The following is a 16,592-nucleotide window of genomic DNA, read 5'->3' as shown; positions in this document are numbered from 1 at the left end:
TCCTTTTTTTGGGGAGGACCAGAATTAAATATTTAAGAGAATGAGGGCCAACACAGACTGTATCTCAAACTCAGGAAGAAACCCTGATCCTGAAGTCATTAGAATGCTGTGTGGACACAGGAGCTAGGAGGTCATGTTGCAGGATCATGACTTATATTTTAAAACATGCATAACAGACAGATGGGCAGCTCTTCAAGGGGGAAACCTCAGTCCTGCCCGTGGGAATGTTCTGGCAGAGCTCTCCGTAACACTCTTGCCATGTACTCTGAGCACAGTAATGTTCCATATAACTACAGAGTGAATCACTGCGTCCCATTTAGGCTGGAAGTAATGAAACCCCACAGCTAGCATAAGCAGAGAGGAAAGTTACTTTAGGAGAAGGGCTGTAAAGCACTGTCTTAAGAAACAACTCTATTAGACTGAGATAATTAGGGACAGCATGTATATATGTATATATACATATTTATACATGCACACAAATATCTTGAATGATTATAATTGAAACAAATTGTCTACAGGTGTGGTTTCCTGCTCTGCGTATTAGAATTTAAGATCTACTTAAAATGAGTTGTACTCTTCTTTACTTAACAGATACAGGAATTATTAAGCTTCCTATTAATGCAGTCTTTTTCATAAATTTCCTACATTAAAATTGGATTCTTCTTCTATATTTTCTTAAGGAAACATTACTGAAAGGCTGGATACAGAAAACAAACAAAACAAACAAAAAAACAAATGTCTTACTCAGGCCCATTGTCTTTCTGGTAGGGGGACAGATAAGCAGGCACATGCATTTGTTAAGTCAATATGATTTTTAAAACTTATTATAGCAGACAAATTCGTTTGAGTTGGACAGAGTGGAAAGTTGCATTAACCTTTGTTATGAGTTATATATACTAAAAAGGACATGGGTCTCCAACACTTTTTTGGGCCAGATCCACTTTTGATTGCAAGTGAGTAAATCAAATAAATCCTCCTGAACTTGTGGAGAGTATCTTCTTTGCATATCCCCATGAAAGTTTTGTGGTTATTTTGGTGATGTACATTTTAGACTCACTGTCAGTGCCCAACTAGAAAATGACCTTATCTCTTCAGCATATGCAACAAATTGTCTCATGATCTACCCCACGGATAACTGTATTGGAGAGGGTGGTAACTGGTGCTGTCTCAATTCTCTTTATCCCTATTATCACAGGCACATATGAAGCTTCTTAGTATAGTATCTTTTTGCTTTTCTGGCTTTGAAGCAGTATCAAAAGTAAGTTATTGTTACACCCATGTAAATATGCACCTGTGGACTTTCTCAGGAGTGTGGGACTGTTGAGCTCTTAGAGGTATCACTTTTTCTATTAAAGCATGTCCTTCATTGTGCCTATATAGCAGTGTTTGTACTATGGAGCAGGCATACCCTGTTATTTCTTGGCATTAGCTGCAAATGATTGATAGTTAATTAGAGTTATCTTCTTTTTCTGTCCTTTGATTGCAATTCTTCTTATTAAGTGCTTGTAAAATTAGGTGGCCTGTGTAAATGGACAGATACATTTATTTTTCCCTGATACTTTCTTCACAGTCACAGGTCTATGAATCCAAATTACAGAGAATATGATACCAGCTGTCTTCACAGTGAGAATATAGTAGGCATCGAACATAAACTGTGCTCCCTTTTCTAGAGTTAGCTTTTCCAAAATGTTCCTGTGACAACAGCGGAGTTATAGTGCATTAATAGAAAATTTGAGGGACTGCAAATTTCTTGACTTCCTGCCTTACATCCCCTCCTCTGTAGACTCTTATCCAATAACGTCAGCTAAGTTTCTCTGGTAGTTATAGATTTAGAAAGGGGGGGGTTGTTTCTTTGTTTCTTTGTCTTTTGTAGAGTCATCCATGGTAAATAAATTCTAAAAAGAAATATCTAGCTTTCTAAGTGCTTATGGCTTCTGGTATTCAACTTGGTGCCTTCAGTCCTGCCTTATTTCTCTGAGCAATCTGATACTCTGAGATGTGTCAGGCAGAAAAAGGAATTTGCTTTGTCTAAGTCATTTAATAGCTTTTAAATCCTGATGGATTACAAAGTTGCAGGATACTATATGCAGGCTGTATCTTGATCTTGAGAACTTAAACGTGCTTTGAATTGCTTCTTAATAACTATCAATAGAACTGTTAAAATGAAAGCGGTGAGAATTCAGGTTTGGAACAAGTGGTATCACAATGAGAATGGAAGGATGAAGTGTTAAACAAAATGTGAATCGTGGAAAGTGTTAAAATTTGCAAGTGAAATTTTGCAGTAGCTTTAATACTTAAGTCAACTGATTGCATCACTGAAACAAATGGTAAATGATTCCTTAAGTAATATTCCTATAACTATCTTTAATCCTAGGAAAATAAGCTGACTTGGAAGGCACCAGGCTATGAAGCCAAATGCAGAAGAGTCTGCTGTAATGTTCTGCATTTACACTTTCCGTGAGGCGTAAGGCAATTATTACAAAGGGATAGTAGCATTTCCTAAATAGGAGTGCACTGGTAAAACAATGAAAAACTGTAGTTTATATAAAAGATCTAAATACAGAAGATAAATCTAGACTATACACATACAGGCAGTCTAAATAAAGAATCCATATAAAGTAGAGCGCTTCAGCAGAACTTGAACTGTCTCATGAACAGAGGCATAGTAGGTAACTCCAAGTTTATCATTCAGAATGCTACAGGTCTGATGATAAACCCAGTATTGCTGGAAACAATTGTAAATAACATACAGATGTAAAAAGGCAGCCAGTAAAAACAGGAACTGACATGAAATCTTTTACTGAAAACAGCTTGACTCAGCAGTGGTAGCATCTCTGTTTATATCATAGCAATGTTGGATGCTTAGTGTGTTCATAAAACTATCAATATTGAGAAAAGGTGTGGCGGTGTGCAGATCAGGAGAGAAGAGATGTTCTCTAATGATTACCTAGTTACCTAGAGATTCCACTGAGTGCTGGAACATCCAGCGTAAATTTTTAATTTTTCCACTAAGATTCAGTGAGTTTCTATGACTGAATGCACTTATTTTTCTGCATGAGATGCGAAAAACAAATGTTCTTTTCTGCTGTTAGATGTGGAGTTGTGCTTGTTGTTTCTGTCATGGTGATCCTAAAAGGCTTACTGGGATTATTTGAAATAGGCACTTTGCAGCCGATCCTTTTTTATGATTGGCTATATCCCCAGTATATTCAGTACATCCTGTATTTTGTCTGTAACTCAGTGCCTCACAAAATGACCACGCTTCCCATCACACTGGGGGAAAATTCAAAAACGCCAAATTTTGGTGCATTTTTGCATTTTGGTCACATGGTGGGTTTCCATCTGATCCTTTAATTGGTATGAAGATAAGGAACCTGAAGAAACAAATATGCAGAGATGAAGCTGCAGGTACCAGAACAATGCACATGACCTGCAAGCTGTTCTTTAGCACTGTGAGAGCTCTGAGACAAGCACCCAGCAAGCGACAAGAGTTCTCTGTGTACACTGAATCAAAGACAACAATAATGAAAATGTTATAGAGAGAATGTCGCATTCCAAGAGTAGGCCGGTTTTGAACATTTATTGTGTATTATCTTAAACTATGAAATCTGTCCACTATGTACATGATTTAGTTTCAAGATAGGTTTTTGCCTTTGTTTATTGCTCTTTCCTATTCTGTTTCTAGGATCAAAAATTAAATAGTCTGATCAGCAGGTGAGAAGAAAGAAGGCCAAACAAAATTTTGCAATGAAAATGGAGATTTAGGATATATTTTAATTTTTAAAGTAATTACATTAACAGTTCTTAAATTGCACACTTAAAATAGTAAAAGAAAAGAAATTCCAAATAGATTACAATTTTAAGTATCTGAAGTTTAACTTACCAAAGTTAATTGACTTATTTTATACACCTAGGAAATACCTAGTAAATATAAACCTGTTTTATATGCTTTAACAGTCACTGAAAAACAAGGAGAATTTGTCTGAAGGTTGAGGAGTACAGAATATTTGAAAACAGATTAATTTTAACTGCTAAATTTTATAGTAGTCTGTGTTCTGATTTCATTCATCCAAAGAGTAAAGTGCACATGATTACCCATAGATCAATGAAGTTAGTTTTACTTGTTTTTCATCTTTGAAAGTAGAAGCAGACTTGATTATCTACACAGAGTGAAATGCTCATGGTGGTATTGTGATCATTTGCCTTGCAAACCTAAGCATCTGCATTTGTGCATTTCATGAAGTATTAGTTTTCTGAAAACTATATAATAGAATTTGGAAACTAAATCCTTAGTAAGGCAGCCCATATATGCAGGGTCTAAAAGTAAAACTTCTTCAATTATTGTAAAATTTCAAAATCAGTTTTAATTGTTTATGTTTTCAAAAGGCATTCCATTTCTTACTGTAGTTAAAGTAGAAGCGGATGTGATTTTGTTGGTATCCCTACTATATTAACTCTCTCTTCTTCAGTTATGTCATCCTGAAGAGTGTTCTCACATCCTGTGAGAAATGTATGTTACCTATCCCTGGCATGGATAATCTGCATAAGAATAGTTTACCATGGCATGAATTCGGTAGTAGAAGTTTCTGCCTCTGCACTTGGTATTGTCTACAATTTACTGTCACACAGCTTCTCTGATGACATATCAATCTGTAGACATTGTTCCTGAAAAGAAAGGGTGTGTCCCAACATATAATTATGTAATCACAATATGTAAGTGCAGTAATGACTATTAAACAATTTTTCCTTTATGTGTAGATCTTTTACGGAAGCATTTGCAAACAGAATGCAGAACAATATTGCTTCTAATTGAGCAAGAAGGATCATAGGGAGGATCCAGGAAACTACAGGCCTGTCAGCCTGACCTAGGTGCCAGGGACGGTTATAGAACAGATCATCTTGAGTAAGATCACATAGCATCCTGCGTTTTATCAGAAATAGTGCAGCAAGCAAAAGCAGGAAAGTGATCATCCCTCTGTACTCAGTTCTGGTGAGGCTTCACCTCCACTGCTGTGTTCAGTTTTGGGCACCTCACTACAAGAAAGACATTGAGGCCGTTGAGCATGTGCAGAGAAGGGCAAGAAAGCTGATGTGGGAACTAGAGCACAAGTCTTATCAAGAGTGGCTGAGGGAACTGGGATTGTTTAGTCTGGAGAAGGGAAGACCTTATCGCTCTTTACAACTCCCTGAAAATGGAGGTTGTAGTGAGGTGGGAGTTGTCCTCTTCTCCCATGTAACTAGCAATAGGACTAGAGGGAATGTCCTCAAGTTGCAGCAGGGGAGATTCAGATTGGATGTCAGGAAAAATTTATTCTCTGAAAGAGTGGTCAGGTGCCTGAATGGGCTGTCCGGGGAGGTGGTTGAGTCACAGTCCTTGGAGGTGTTGTACTAAGGAACATGATTTAGTGGGGAAATACTGGTGGTAGGTGGATAGTTGAACTAGATGATCTTGGAGGTCTTTTCCAACCCTGGTGATTATATGGTTCTATGACTCTATGAACATCTGAGATTAGAATTTTGAACTCAGTGATGTATAAAATGATTGGGTGTTGTATATCCAAGTTTCTTAGACAGCTGTGGAAGTCTCTGATGCAGTGTTTATTCAAATGGCTTAACAGTTGTTTTGGAAAATGTTACGTTGGTAAGTTTTTTAAAAAATTATTTTATTTACTATTACAGACGTTTACAGCTTGGTGCAATTCCCATCTCAGGAAAGCAGGCACACAGATTGAAAACATTGAGGAGGACTTCAGAAATGGCCTCAAACTGATGCTGCTCTTGGAAGTTATTTCAGGTTGGTTAGTTTGCTATGTATGCTTCTCCATTGTTCAGAGATGCAGTCTCCAAGGTACACTCAAAATGCCCCTGAATGGGAAGGGAATAGCTCATGTTGTAGACACACAGTGAAGGTGAAAAAGGGAAAGAAGACTTTTAATGAAGAGCAGTTTACATTTTTGCAGGAGATTTCAGTGGGGAAGATTTTTAAACGATCATTCTTTGTGAAATGGAGAGTCATATCTTCTAAAGTAATTGTTTTTCATGATCATCTAAGAATGTAAATTCAATGAAACGTTTCAATCTGTATTCTGATATTGCACTGATTACGGATGTTAAAAGCTCTCAATCTTGGTCAGATTTGATGGGATGCTATGGCTAATCTGGATGAAATCCAGCTTTTTTTATAGTCAGGCATGTAATGGTGATGAGAATATCCTGCCCTCTGAATGATCAAGTACTCTAAAGTAGATCGTAGCAGTGGAACAGAGGTCTGGAAGCAGGAATCACTTGCATACTTTCTAGATGTTTTCAGTGTTCAAGGCATGCTCATTCTTGAGTTCCAGTCAATTGAGTGTCTGTAGCCAAGTGTGTATAACAATAAACGCATTTGTTTTGTTATCCTGTAGGGGAAAGACTACCGAAACCAGACAGAGGGAAAATGCGCTTCCATAAAATTGCTAATGTCAACAAAGCTCTGGATTATATCGCCAGCAAAGGAGTGAAACTTGTGTCAATTGGTGCAGAAGGTATGTAACAGAGCTTGACGGTGGACCTGACTTAGGTTCTAGGCACTCACATTGCAGAAGTCTAGATAGAGGCTGTGGTACAAATTGTGCTAGCTATCTATGGGTGACTCAAACAGCCACTAAATACTGATGGCTGGCTTATACCTCTGAAAGAACAAGAGATGGAAATGTGTGGGCACCTGAGGAGGGATAGGGGTATAACTGTGCTCTAAGATTTGTTTCTCTTTGAGGTTAAATTGACTTGTCTGTAAGTGTTTCAGGGGGTGTTCAGATGCTAGTTGGTTCATGTGGAGCTTTACTTTTTTCCTATACATTATTAAAAATAAATAACTCTGCCACAAATCAGGTTGGATTCTAGGGTATGCTTTATTGAATCTGAAGATCTTCTTTTTTCCTTTAGGAGTTGGGACCTGCTTCCATTTTATTATGTGCATGGCAGGTGTGATTCTAAAATTCAGATGTAGAGTTAAGGGAATGATCAAAAGAAATCCTAGCAGCTGGGGAGAGACTGAACATATGAAGAAAGTAGGGTGGAATTTTATTTAATAAAATTTTTACTTTGTTGATGTTCTGCTGTGCAAGTATTAAAATAAAAACATGTAGCTAGCTAAATGCTGATAAATGTAAACTGAGCAAAGGAAGACAGGCTCTGACTGCAAGTGAACTTAGGCTTTCCACGAGATTCAAATGATGCTATAAAAAAGACAAAGGTCATAGAATCATGAAATTGCACGGGTTGGAAGGGACCTCAAGAGATCATCAAGTCCAACCCCCCTGCTAAAGCAGGTTCCCTACAATAGGTCACACAGGTAGGCGTGGCGCCCAGATGGGTCTTGAATATCTCCATGGGAGAATCCACCACCTCTCTGGACAACCCATTCCAGTGCTTCATCACCCTTACCCTAAGGAAGTTCTTCCGCATGTTAGTACGGAACTTCCTATATTCTAGTTTTAAGCTATTACTCCTTGTTCTATCACCATGCACCACCAAGAAGAGCCTGGCCTCATCCTTTGCCTCCCATCTCCCTTTAGATATTTATAAACATTAATCAGGCCCTTTCTCATTCTTTTTTTTCCTCAGGCTGAATAGACCCAGGTTACTCAGCCTTTCCTCATATGGGAGATGCTCCAGGCCCTTAATCATCTTTGTGGCCCTCCACTGGACTCCTTCTAGGAGATCCCTGTCTTTTTTGAACTGAGGAGCCCAGAATTGGACACAGTAGTCTAAATGTGGCCTCACCAGGGCAGAGTAGAGGGGGAGGATCACCTATGTCGACCTGCTGGCCACACTCTTTAGGATTTCTAGAATTATCTGCTCCATGCATCTGTAGAAGTAATGGAAAAATCTATTAGCATTTGATGATTCTACAACAGTTTTACCTAGCTCTCACTAAATATGTTATGGCTCTGGATCCAGTGCTCCAAACTCCAAGAGAAATAGGAGTTTCTCAGGGCAGAGCATTTGGACTGTTTGAACTCACCCTTAATTCATTGGCGACTGAAGTGTGTGGGCCGTCTGAGTCCAAAACCATGCCGTCTATTTTTAGACACATATCAGAAACATTTTTGGGAATATATCATCAGTGGGTGTTGTAGTTTAAATTCATAGTGGCCAGCCAAGCTCTACACACCCGCTCTCTTGCTCCAACCAATGAGATGGCGAAAAGAATCAAAAAGATAAATGTGAGAAAACTCAGTGGGTTGTGAAGGTAAAGTAAAAGCTGCACATACCGGCAAAGCAGAATAAGGAATTTGTTCACTACTTTCCATTGGTAGGCAAATGTTTAGCTATTTCGAGGAAAGCAAAGCATAACAGCTACTTGGGAAGGCAAATGCCATAATTCTGAATGTCCCTGCTTACTCCTTCTTTCTCTGTAACTTTTATTGTTGAACATACCACTATATGGCATGCTGGGATCAGCTGTCCTGGCTGTGTCCCTTGTGCCCTCTGCCAACTTTTTATGCATCTCCAGCCTTCTTGCTGGCAGAGGAGTGTGAGAAATAGAAAAGACCTTGACTCTGTGGGAATCTTTAAGGTCTCTTCCAACCCAAACCATTCTGTGGTTTATGTTATCAATACAATTTTCATTACAAATCTAAAACAAGAAGTACCATTCAAGCTACTACAAAGAAAATTAACTCTATCCCAGTAAAACTAGTACAGTGGGAAAAGAAAGGCAATTCCCAAAAGCACTTCAGATCTCAGAAGAGCTCTACTGAGTTTCAGAGGTTCTTGTCCCTCTCCATCAATTGTACAGGCAACCAGGGGGCAGCTCAATTAAATGAAGTGGAATGGCAAAATTTGCTGCTACCCCTAACCCTCTGCAGTCAGGGGTATTTTAAGAATGACATGGCATTAAGGAGACAGTAGAGGGTACTGAAGAGATAGTTTACGTATGGAAATGAAAATCAAACATACATGAGCCTGTCTGATAGTTGGTGCAGAAATACTGAGAATACAGAGTACAGAGTAAAAGAATGGTAGTTTCTGTCCTATTGTGCTGAGACTCCAGCCCTTTCTGACTGAAAACCAAGAGTGTAACAAAAGGAGGAACTTGTGGTCATTCTCTATCACACCTTGCACAGTGTTTTCACTCCTGAATTCTTCAGGCAAGGTTGTAGCATTTAAACTGAGATGAATCAACTCGTATTTGCTGCTGAATGGAGCAGGTGTGCCCTCTGCACTCCTGTCTCCATTATTTTGCTTAATTATTGCTTCTGGCAAGCTCAAAGTAGAGTGTGTCATGTGAGCACTTCCTGCATCATCTGAAAGCAAAGCACCTGTGTTATCTCAGGTCCGCCATTAAAAAAGTTTAAGCTAATCCTGCTGCTCCCCTTGGAAGCATCGGGTGTGAATTTAGACTGTCAAAACAGGTAATTTTCTCTGAATGGGAGGCAGTGACAAGGGGCAGCAACCCATTACAGATGCTTGTAAGGTGATGTCCATCTGTGCCCTTAATATTTCTTGCTGCATTGTAACAACAGGCTATATAATACAGGAGGAGATTAAGGTGATGTTCCTGGCTGTGCTGCAGGCTTTTATTGCCTGTTTCTGGAATTCTCAACCTGTAACAAGAGAGGGTTAGAAATAAAGCTTCATTCATTAATATTTTAAAACTACTTTAAATCCTTGAATGGGAGCACAGGAGAAAAATACACTGTTACTCTCATAGCTTACAAGTAGAGAGAAACCTGTCATTGTAAGACATTGCACTATCTCAAGTATGGCTACTAATACACATTGGATTACATCTATGTGGGCAGAAACAGATAGATTCGTGTGCCTTCCCCTCCTACTCTGAACAGGCTGAACACAAAGCTAGCTTTGGCCGAGACGCGCTTAGTGCCCTATTAAGTTTATCACATTCTTTCTACTAAAGTTCTCTAAAGAACAATGCTTTGCTGATGCAGCAATGTAGTACTGCATCTGATCTGGGTATAGTTTCATGATGTAGGACCTCTGGCACCAGTACCTGTTTAAACAGACTCTACGCCCCTTTGTCCTGCATTCTTGCTCCCACACTTCTCTGCCCTACCCTAGCACTTGGACTGACAACTGTTTTTGTAGCTGTCCTGGGGACTGGATCAGTAACCTGATCTGGATTTAAAATGCATTCCACCTTTTCTATTTTGTTACTTATTTCAGCATTATTGGCTGGACACTCATTATAGTATGAATATGGAAAGTAATGCCAGAAAGGAGGCGAAATGCAGGTATCCTGAGCCGTATGTATTGTTACGAATATCCTTAACCTATTAACTTACTGCCCATCCATATGGCATGAGCCATGTGGGCTTGTCTGCACCCATCAGTTTCGGCATTCTCTGAGTTACGTGGATATCTGGAATACTTTTTAATTTCCAGAGCATGAAAGTTTTATATCTAAACCTGCTGAAGATCAAGTTTCATTACGTGAAATACTAAATGGAGAGCACACAGACCCAAGAGGGCCAACTGGCATTTAAAATGGGCCCCCCCCCCAACTAAAGATTAAACTTCAATTTACATGGGATATCTGTTCAATTTAATATTTTTGAGGGACCAAAAATGTTCTTTAAATCCTTAGTGCTCTGAAGGCTGACTTCCTTGGGGTGTTTGTGGAATGAATAGGGAGAGGTGATCACCTTTAACTGTGATGCTGAGCAAAAGTCCAGTTCAGCTACGCTGATCTGCATTGTGGAAGAACATTTCTCTCCCTTGATTAAAATGAGGCTAGGAATTCAAAAATCTAAAGCTAAAGATGTGAAAATAATCCTCATGAGCCATTCATAGTCCAGAAAGATGTTTTCTCTTAAGTTAACAAACAGACAAAAAACTACAAATGTGTGAGGACTCAAGTTGCAAGGTAATTGTGTTCTGAATGGAAAGAACAAAGATATATAACTATAAAAGATAAGTATCCTGTTAATAGGAAGCTGTACTGCATTGCTTTTTTGAGAGGGGGGAGAAATACTGAATACCAAATGATGTGTGTTTGGTAAAGAAGGTTAGATTAAAAAATAAATAAAATCAAACCCAAATATCAAAGCAGAACTTAAACAAAACCTTGCCGTGTTGCTTTGTCTGTCCTTTTACCTTGGTAGTTTGTATTGTGCCCTCTTGCACTTCTCTCCTTTTCTGTTCTCATAGGTCAGCAAGACCTTTTTCCCCATGAAGTCGTAGATTTGCATATGTGAGATGTAGGAGCTGTGTTCCTGCCAGAGCAAACACACAATGTGAAGAAAATATCAGGAAGTTTTCTATTGACCTGTACAGGAAAATTATAGACATTAATATTTTTTTCAACACTAATACTTTTCAACATCCAATGATTTTGTTTTCCTTCTGTTTAGATATTTTTTCATGTCTTTTGTATGTGTTGTTTTGGGGTTGTTTTTTTTTTTTTTTTGTACTGATCAAAATGCAGTGAAATATTTGACCACGAGGCTGAGAGGGGAAAGAAGTAGCTACGATCCCTAATTAAGTTTTGAGATTTGAAGACACTTGAGGTCTTTCAAGGCAAATAAGATAATAATAATAAAGCATGGAAGACAGGCAGAGTTAGGTTAGAATTCTGGAAAATGAATGTAGGACCCAAGGAGGAAAACTAGCCATTCATGTATAAAGTTGAGTTATCACGCTAACAAAGCATAAACAAGTGGTGGGTGAGATATCTCCTATCACATTTGTTAATTCCGTAGGTTCAAATGACAGCTTCTGTTGCATACTAGTGCAAATTAGCATGTATCTCAAGTCCTGGGGCCACCAGCTGTTTTGTTCTGTGAAAGTTGTCCCTGGATTCAGGCAACTTTAAAGTAGCAAAGTGAGTTCATTTCCTTCTGGCACCTCTTTTGGCATTCCATGTTAGACTGAGGAAATTCTTTCTGTTCCCTCCCCAGAAGAACATCAGTGGGCCCACAGGCAGCCACAGCTGCTCCATTTCTTGCACAGAGCTGGAGGTGACTTTCAAGCAGGGGAGCAGCTGGTGCCTTCCCTGCCCCAGTGCTCATTTGGTGTGAAGTGACTGGAAAGAGCCTGCAGCGCCCCTCTATCATCCTCCCACCTCCTCCCCTTCCAGTGCTGGACTCTACTTATAGTCTCACTGTGTTCTTCCAAGTATCTCACCATACTTAGCAGACTGATTTAATGTTATCACCACACTTGAGTTTTTTGGCAGTATATTTTTTGGAGTTGAAAAACTGAAGTGATTTTGCTATTAGTATTACAGTGTAGGAGCACTGGATTCTGATTGGCTTGTGACAGGGATGCTTTCTGTGAGAAGGGTTGGAAAAGGCACATTGCTAACACCCTGTGTTATAGGTAGACTCTAGCAGTCTTGAAACAAGTTGAAAACCCAAAAGTCATAAAAGCATAGAATGGATTGGGTTGGAAGGGACCTTTAAGATCATCTAGTTCCAACCTCTCTGCTATAGGCAGGGACACCTCCCTTTAGACCGCATTGCTCAAAGGCCCATCTAGCCTGGGCCTGAATGCTTCCGGGGAAGAGGGTTGGGTGAGGAGCATCCACAACCTCTCTTGGCAACCTGTTCCAGTGCCTCACTACTCTCAAAGTAAAGAATTTCCTCCTAATATCTAGTCTAAATCTACCCTCTTCCAGTTTAAAACCATTTCCTCTCATCCTGTCACTACCTGCCCTTATAAAAAGTCCCTCCCCTTTTCTGTAGGCTCCCTTCAGGTACCTGAAGGCTGCTATAAGGTCCCCCTGGAACATTCTCTTCTCCAGGCTGAAGATGCCCGGCTTTCTTAGCTCGTCCTTGTAGGGAAGGTGCTCCAGCCCTCTGATCACCTTCATGGCCTTCCTCTGGACCTTCTCCAACAACTCCATGTCCTTCTTGTGTTGGGGCCCCCAGGTAGGGTCTCACAGGAGCAGAGTAGAGGGGCAGAATCACCTCCCTCAACCTGCTAGTCATGCTACTCTTGATGCAATCCAGGATACGCTTGGCCTTCTGGGCTGGAAGTGCATGTTGCTGGCTCACCTTTCATTAATCAACACTCTCAAAATCCATCTCCTCAGGGCTGCTCTCAAGCCATTCTCTGCTCAACCTGTGTTAGTGCTTAGGATTGCCCTGACTGAGGTGCAGGACCTTTTATTTGGCCTTGTTGAACTTCAGGAGATTGGCATGGGCCCACCCCTCAAGCCTGTCCAGGACCCTCTGGATAGCATCCCTTCATTCTAGCGTGTCAGCTGTACCCACTCAGTTGGTGACATCTGCAAACTTGCTGAGGGTTCACTTGATCCCACTCCTGTGGGGGAAAAAAAAGGTGAAAAATCTTACTTTGTATTAAACATATATAAACATGTAGAGGCATCAGAGCTGTAAGACATCTACAGCCTCATGGTCATGTTTCTGAACTGCTTGTCAGGAAGCCATGTATCTTAGTCTCAGGAGGTGCTGTGTCCATTGAGTTGTTCTTCATACCTAGCCTGTGCTGGTACCAAGGGACAGAATTCTCAAAAGGGCCTAAATAATATAGGTGGACTTGTGGATGTCATATTTATTTATTTATGAAAGGGGTAATCTGGGTTGTAGATCTCTAAGTCATTTAAAAATTCCTGTGTCCTTGACAAATTCTTGATTTCTACTTCAAACTGTTAATATTATGTAGTTTCTGACAATTTGGTGTAAAAGTGTTTTTTTTTCCCAGTTATTTCATAAGTGAAAACAGCAAGGCTGATATTATTTGAACTTTAAATATGTATTTCCCCTTAGGCAATATCTACAGAAGTCAATCTGAAAGGTAACTTTTTGAGATAGTTACAAATAGCTGGGGAACAGGTTTATATCAGGGAAGAAATAAAGGGACTGTAACCTCAGTAATCTTCAGTCCTACTGTCAGGGTAGCAGAAACAAGAGTTCATTGAAAAATGAACCTAGGTGAACTCTGTGTAGACAGCAAATTATGGTAGAAATGTAACGTATTTATTAGGTACATATTCTTAGGAGAAAACAAAAAATGCATTTAAAAAGTACCATTACGTCTTTTTCCACCTTAGAAATTGTTGACGGCAATGTGAAAATGACACTGGGTATGATCTGGACCATCATCCTTCGCTTTGCTATACAAGATATTTCAGTGGAAGGTAAGAGTAATGCAACTACGTTAAATAGGAAATTTGTTTAAAAATATTATTAAATAGATTGTATGCAAATAAGATGAATGTTCTAAGAATGAATTATTTTTTCACAGAAAGCGATATGGCATGTTCTCTACCTCATGACAAAATCCATTTCTGGAGGGAAGAAGTAATTCCTAAAATGGAGAAGTTCTGGGCATGTCTCTCAGTTATAAGAGAGATAGAAACAAGCCTATGTTCATGAGTTTCAGTGGCCTGAAACTGTGCTGTACTCTTTTCTATCCTTTTTTGCAAATATTATCTAATTATATCCCTTTTCTATCACATTTTTTCCCACTGCTTCAGGTTCTTTTCTTAACTTTCACTTGGTAACTGTCTCCAAAAAGTATGCTGTTGTTACAGTATTCTTTAAAACAAGTCTAGCCCATGAAAATGCTAGATTTCTATAAACTAATCTCATTTTTCAACAAAAGTAGTGCCAATTCAAGGTTAGCATGCTGTTCTGCCCATAATTTGTGGAATGTTAACTGTAGACCTAGAAGTCTCATTGACTCAGATGCTTACAGGGTGGAAATAATGAAGATAACTTCTTCAGTATTTATTCTTTTCCATAAGCAAATGGACTGAGACCACAAGCACATTTCATGTAGGCACCAGCTGAATCTGTTATGTATAGTTCTGTTACATTTGTATTCAATATTTTTCCTACATTCTGGTGTCCAATTAATGTAATTTCTTAAACTCCTAACATCCCAGAAATATTGTGCAGGCTAGGATTCTGAATTGTTCCAGTTGAGCTGGTGTCTGCGTCCTAATGGAGTTTCTCTAGTCCATTTGCATGACTGTCTCTTAAGATTAGATGCTAGTTTATGCTAACCAGTTTTAGATGAACGTCCACATTTAAGATGAGAAGAAAAGAATTACTTGAGCTCTTTCTACATTTTTTACACTCTGGTGTCTGTTACAGAGACCTCTGCCAAAGAAGGGCTGCTGCTGTGGTGTCAAAGAAAAACTGCTCCTTACAGAAATGTGAACATTCAGAACTTCCATCTTAGGTAAACTTTCATTATTTCAAGAGGTAGAAGCAGTCTAACATATATTAGATCAAATTTTTTTTCCACAATTGTGTAGGTGTATTTGACAGCAGAATTTCACTCTTCACTGTTAACCTGGGCTTTTTTTTCAAATTCTTATGATCTGTCTTTGGAGTCTTACTTTGGTTAGCCTTCTGCGTTATTTACCCTGGCTTATGTACCTAGCGTTTAAGACAAAAAATCCTTACTCCACACATAATGAACATATAATAGTATTAGGCGTCCCTTGTATATGGGAATATCTAAGTACTACTTAGATATGATTTAACAAATGATTACTTTCAAATGAGAACCACAGGTAGGTATAAATTGTTCTTGGCAAAAATGCCAATGTGTTCAGCACATTGATTCATCAAAATGAAATACGTGACTTCATTATTTTGTAAAATAATTATAAATAAGGAGACAAAAAAGGTAACTATTACCAAACAGTAGCACTTAAAATATATTCATTTTCATTATCAGGATCATTACCTTAACTGCAGAACTTAGTGAAGCTCCAGCCCCATGGTTCTGCACGTTTAGTAAGGCCTGTAAAGGGATCTCCAGGCCATACACAGGCTGCTTGCTTTTGGGATTTCACTCAGATAGCTCCTTTAGCTCTGCTGGTGATCCACCCAATAAAACAATGTGATTCGCCATTTGCACTGTTTAACCATGGGATTTTACCTTCCCTGAAACCTCTGAAGTACTTACAAGGGCTCTGTATTACAATGTTTTGGATTTTTTAGAATTTATTCTTCACGTGAAGCTCCGAGAGCACATATAGTGAAAGAGAAGATACAGTTCACACATGCATCCACAGATGAAAGAATTTGACACGCAGTCCATGTATTGCCTTGAGAAATCTGAAATTTGTAATGTGTTATTTTCCTTGAAAGTATAGCAATATATTTTAGTAAAGCTTCCTATGAATGCAGGGAGTACTGTAAATTACAGTATCAGAATCTTAGTGTTTATATATATATATATATATGCTGTTTCTGATACATGGGAATATACTTGAACAGAAGTACCTTGATTTGTGGGTTTTTTTTTTTTTTGCTCCTATACAACTGCTATACAATGGGCTGTCCAGACCATTTTAGTCTCTACCTTTTGGAAAATTCTTGTTATTTTGATGCACTTTTTGATTCAGTTTTATCTTCTGAATGACTTTTATGTTATACAATGTATGTACATTCTGCTTAGTTATATTACATTTTTATTCAATATGGTTATATTATTTAAATGATTTACGTAGACTTCTCAGTGACAGGGATTGTAGCAGTCTTAACACCTTTAGTATCACAGAGTTACTGCACAGCATACAAACTCAGACCCACAGTCCAAGTGATCTGTTTTCATAAAGTATCTTTCAGAATAATTGCTTCTAGCTGAAAGGAACCTCTCATAAT

The 16,592-nt window shown here is 38.8% G+C and overlaps 2 protein-coding genes across 2 annotated transcripts in view; one reads left to right on the top strand and one right to left on the bottom strand.

The window, feature by feature from the left end:
- ACTN2 (actinin alpha 2) overlaps positions 1–16,592 on the top strand; it is a 73,391-nt gene that overhangs the window by 15,651 nt on the left and 41,148 nt on the right. Inside the window, exons 2-5 of the mRNA XM_021390149.1 lie at positions 5,680–5,794; positions 6,405–6,524; positions 14,021–14,107; positions 15,069–15,156. Of these exons, the coding sequence (XP_021245824.1) occupies positions 5,680–5,794; positions 6,405–6,524; positions 14,021–14,107; positions 15,069–15,156 (410 nt within the window). The remainder of the gene's footprint in view (positions 1–5,679; positions 5,795–6,404; positions 6,525–14,020; positions 14,108–15,068; positions 15,157–16,592) is intronic.
- On the bottom strand, positions 7,694–14,005 carry LOC110395571. The gene is made up of 3 exons (XM_021390150.1): positions 12,705–14,005; positions 11,101–11,219; positions 7,694–9,590 (listed from the first exon to the last, which is right to left on the bottom strand). The coding sequence occupies exons 1-3, from the start codon at positions 12,933–12,935 to the stop codon at positions 9,338–9,340; spliced, it is 603 nt and encodes a 200-aa protein (XP_021245825.1). The 5' UTR covers positions 12,936–14,005; the 3' UTR covers positions 7,694–9,337.

This window comes from Numida meleagris, chromosome 3 (genome assembly GCF_002078875.1).
Source record: "Numida meleagris isolate 19003 breed g44 Domestic line chromosome 3, NumMel1.0, whole genome shotgun sequence".
In the NCBI taxonomy this organism is placed as follows: Eukaryota; Metazoa; Chordata; class Aves; order Galliformes; family Numididae; genus Numida; species Numida meleagris.
Note: the sequence above shows the minus strand (reverse complement) of the source record. Positions and strands in the feature narration are given on the sequence as shown.

Excerpts from the sequence above, each read along its gene's own strand:
- LOC110395571 (XM_021390150.1), bottom strand. The coding sequence starts at position 12,935 with ATGACTAGCAGGTTGAGGGAGGTGATTCTGCCCCTCTACTCTGCTCCT. Across the intron at positions 11,220-12,704 it reads GACCTTATAGCAGCCTTCAG|GAACACAGCTCCTACATCTC; the intron begins GTACCTGAAGGG and ends TTGCTCTGGCAG. Across the intron at positions 9,591-11,100 it reads GCACAATACAAACTACCAAG|GTTGAGAATTCCAGAAACAG; the intron begins GTAAAAGGACAG and ends CTCTTGTTACAG.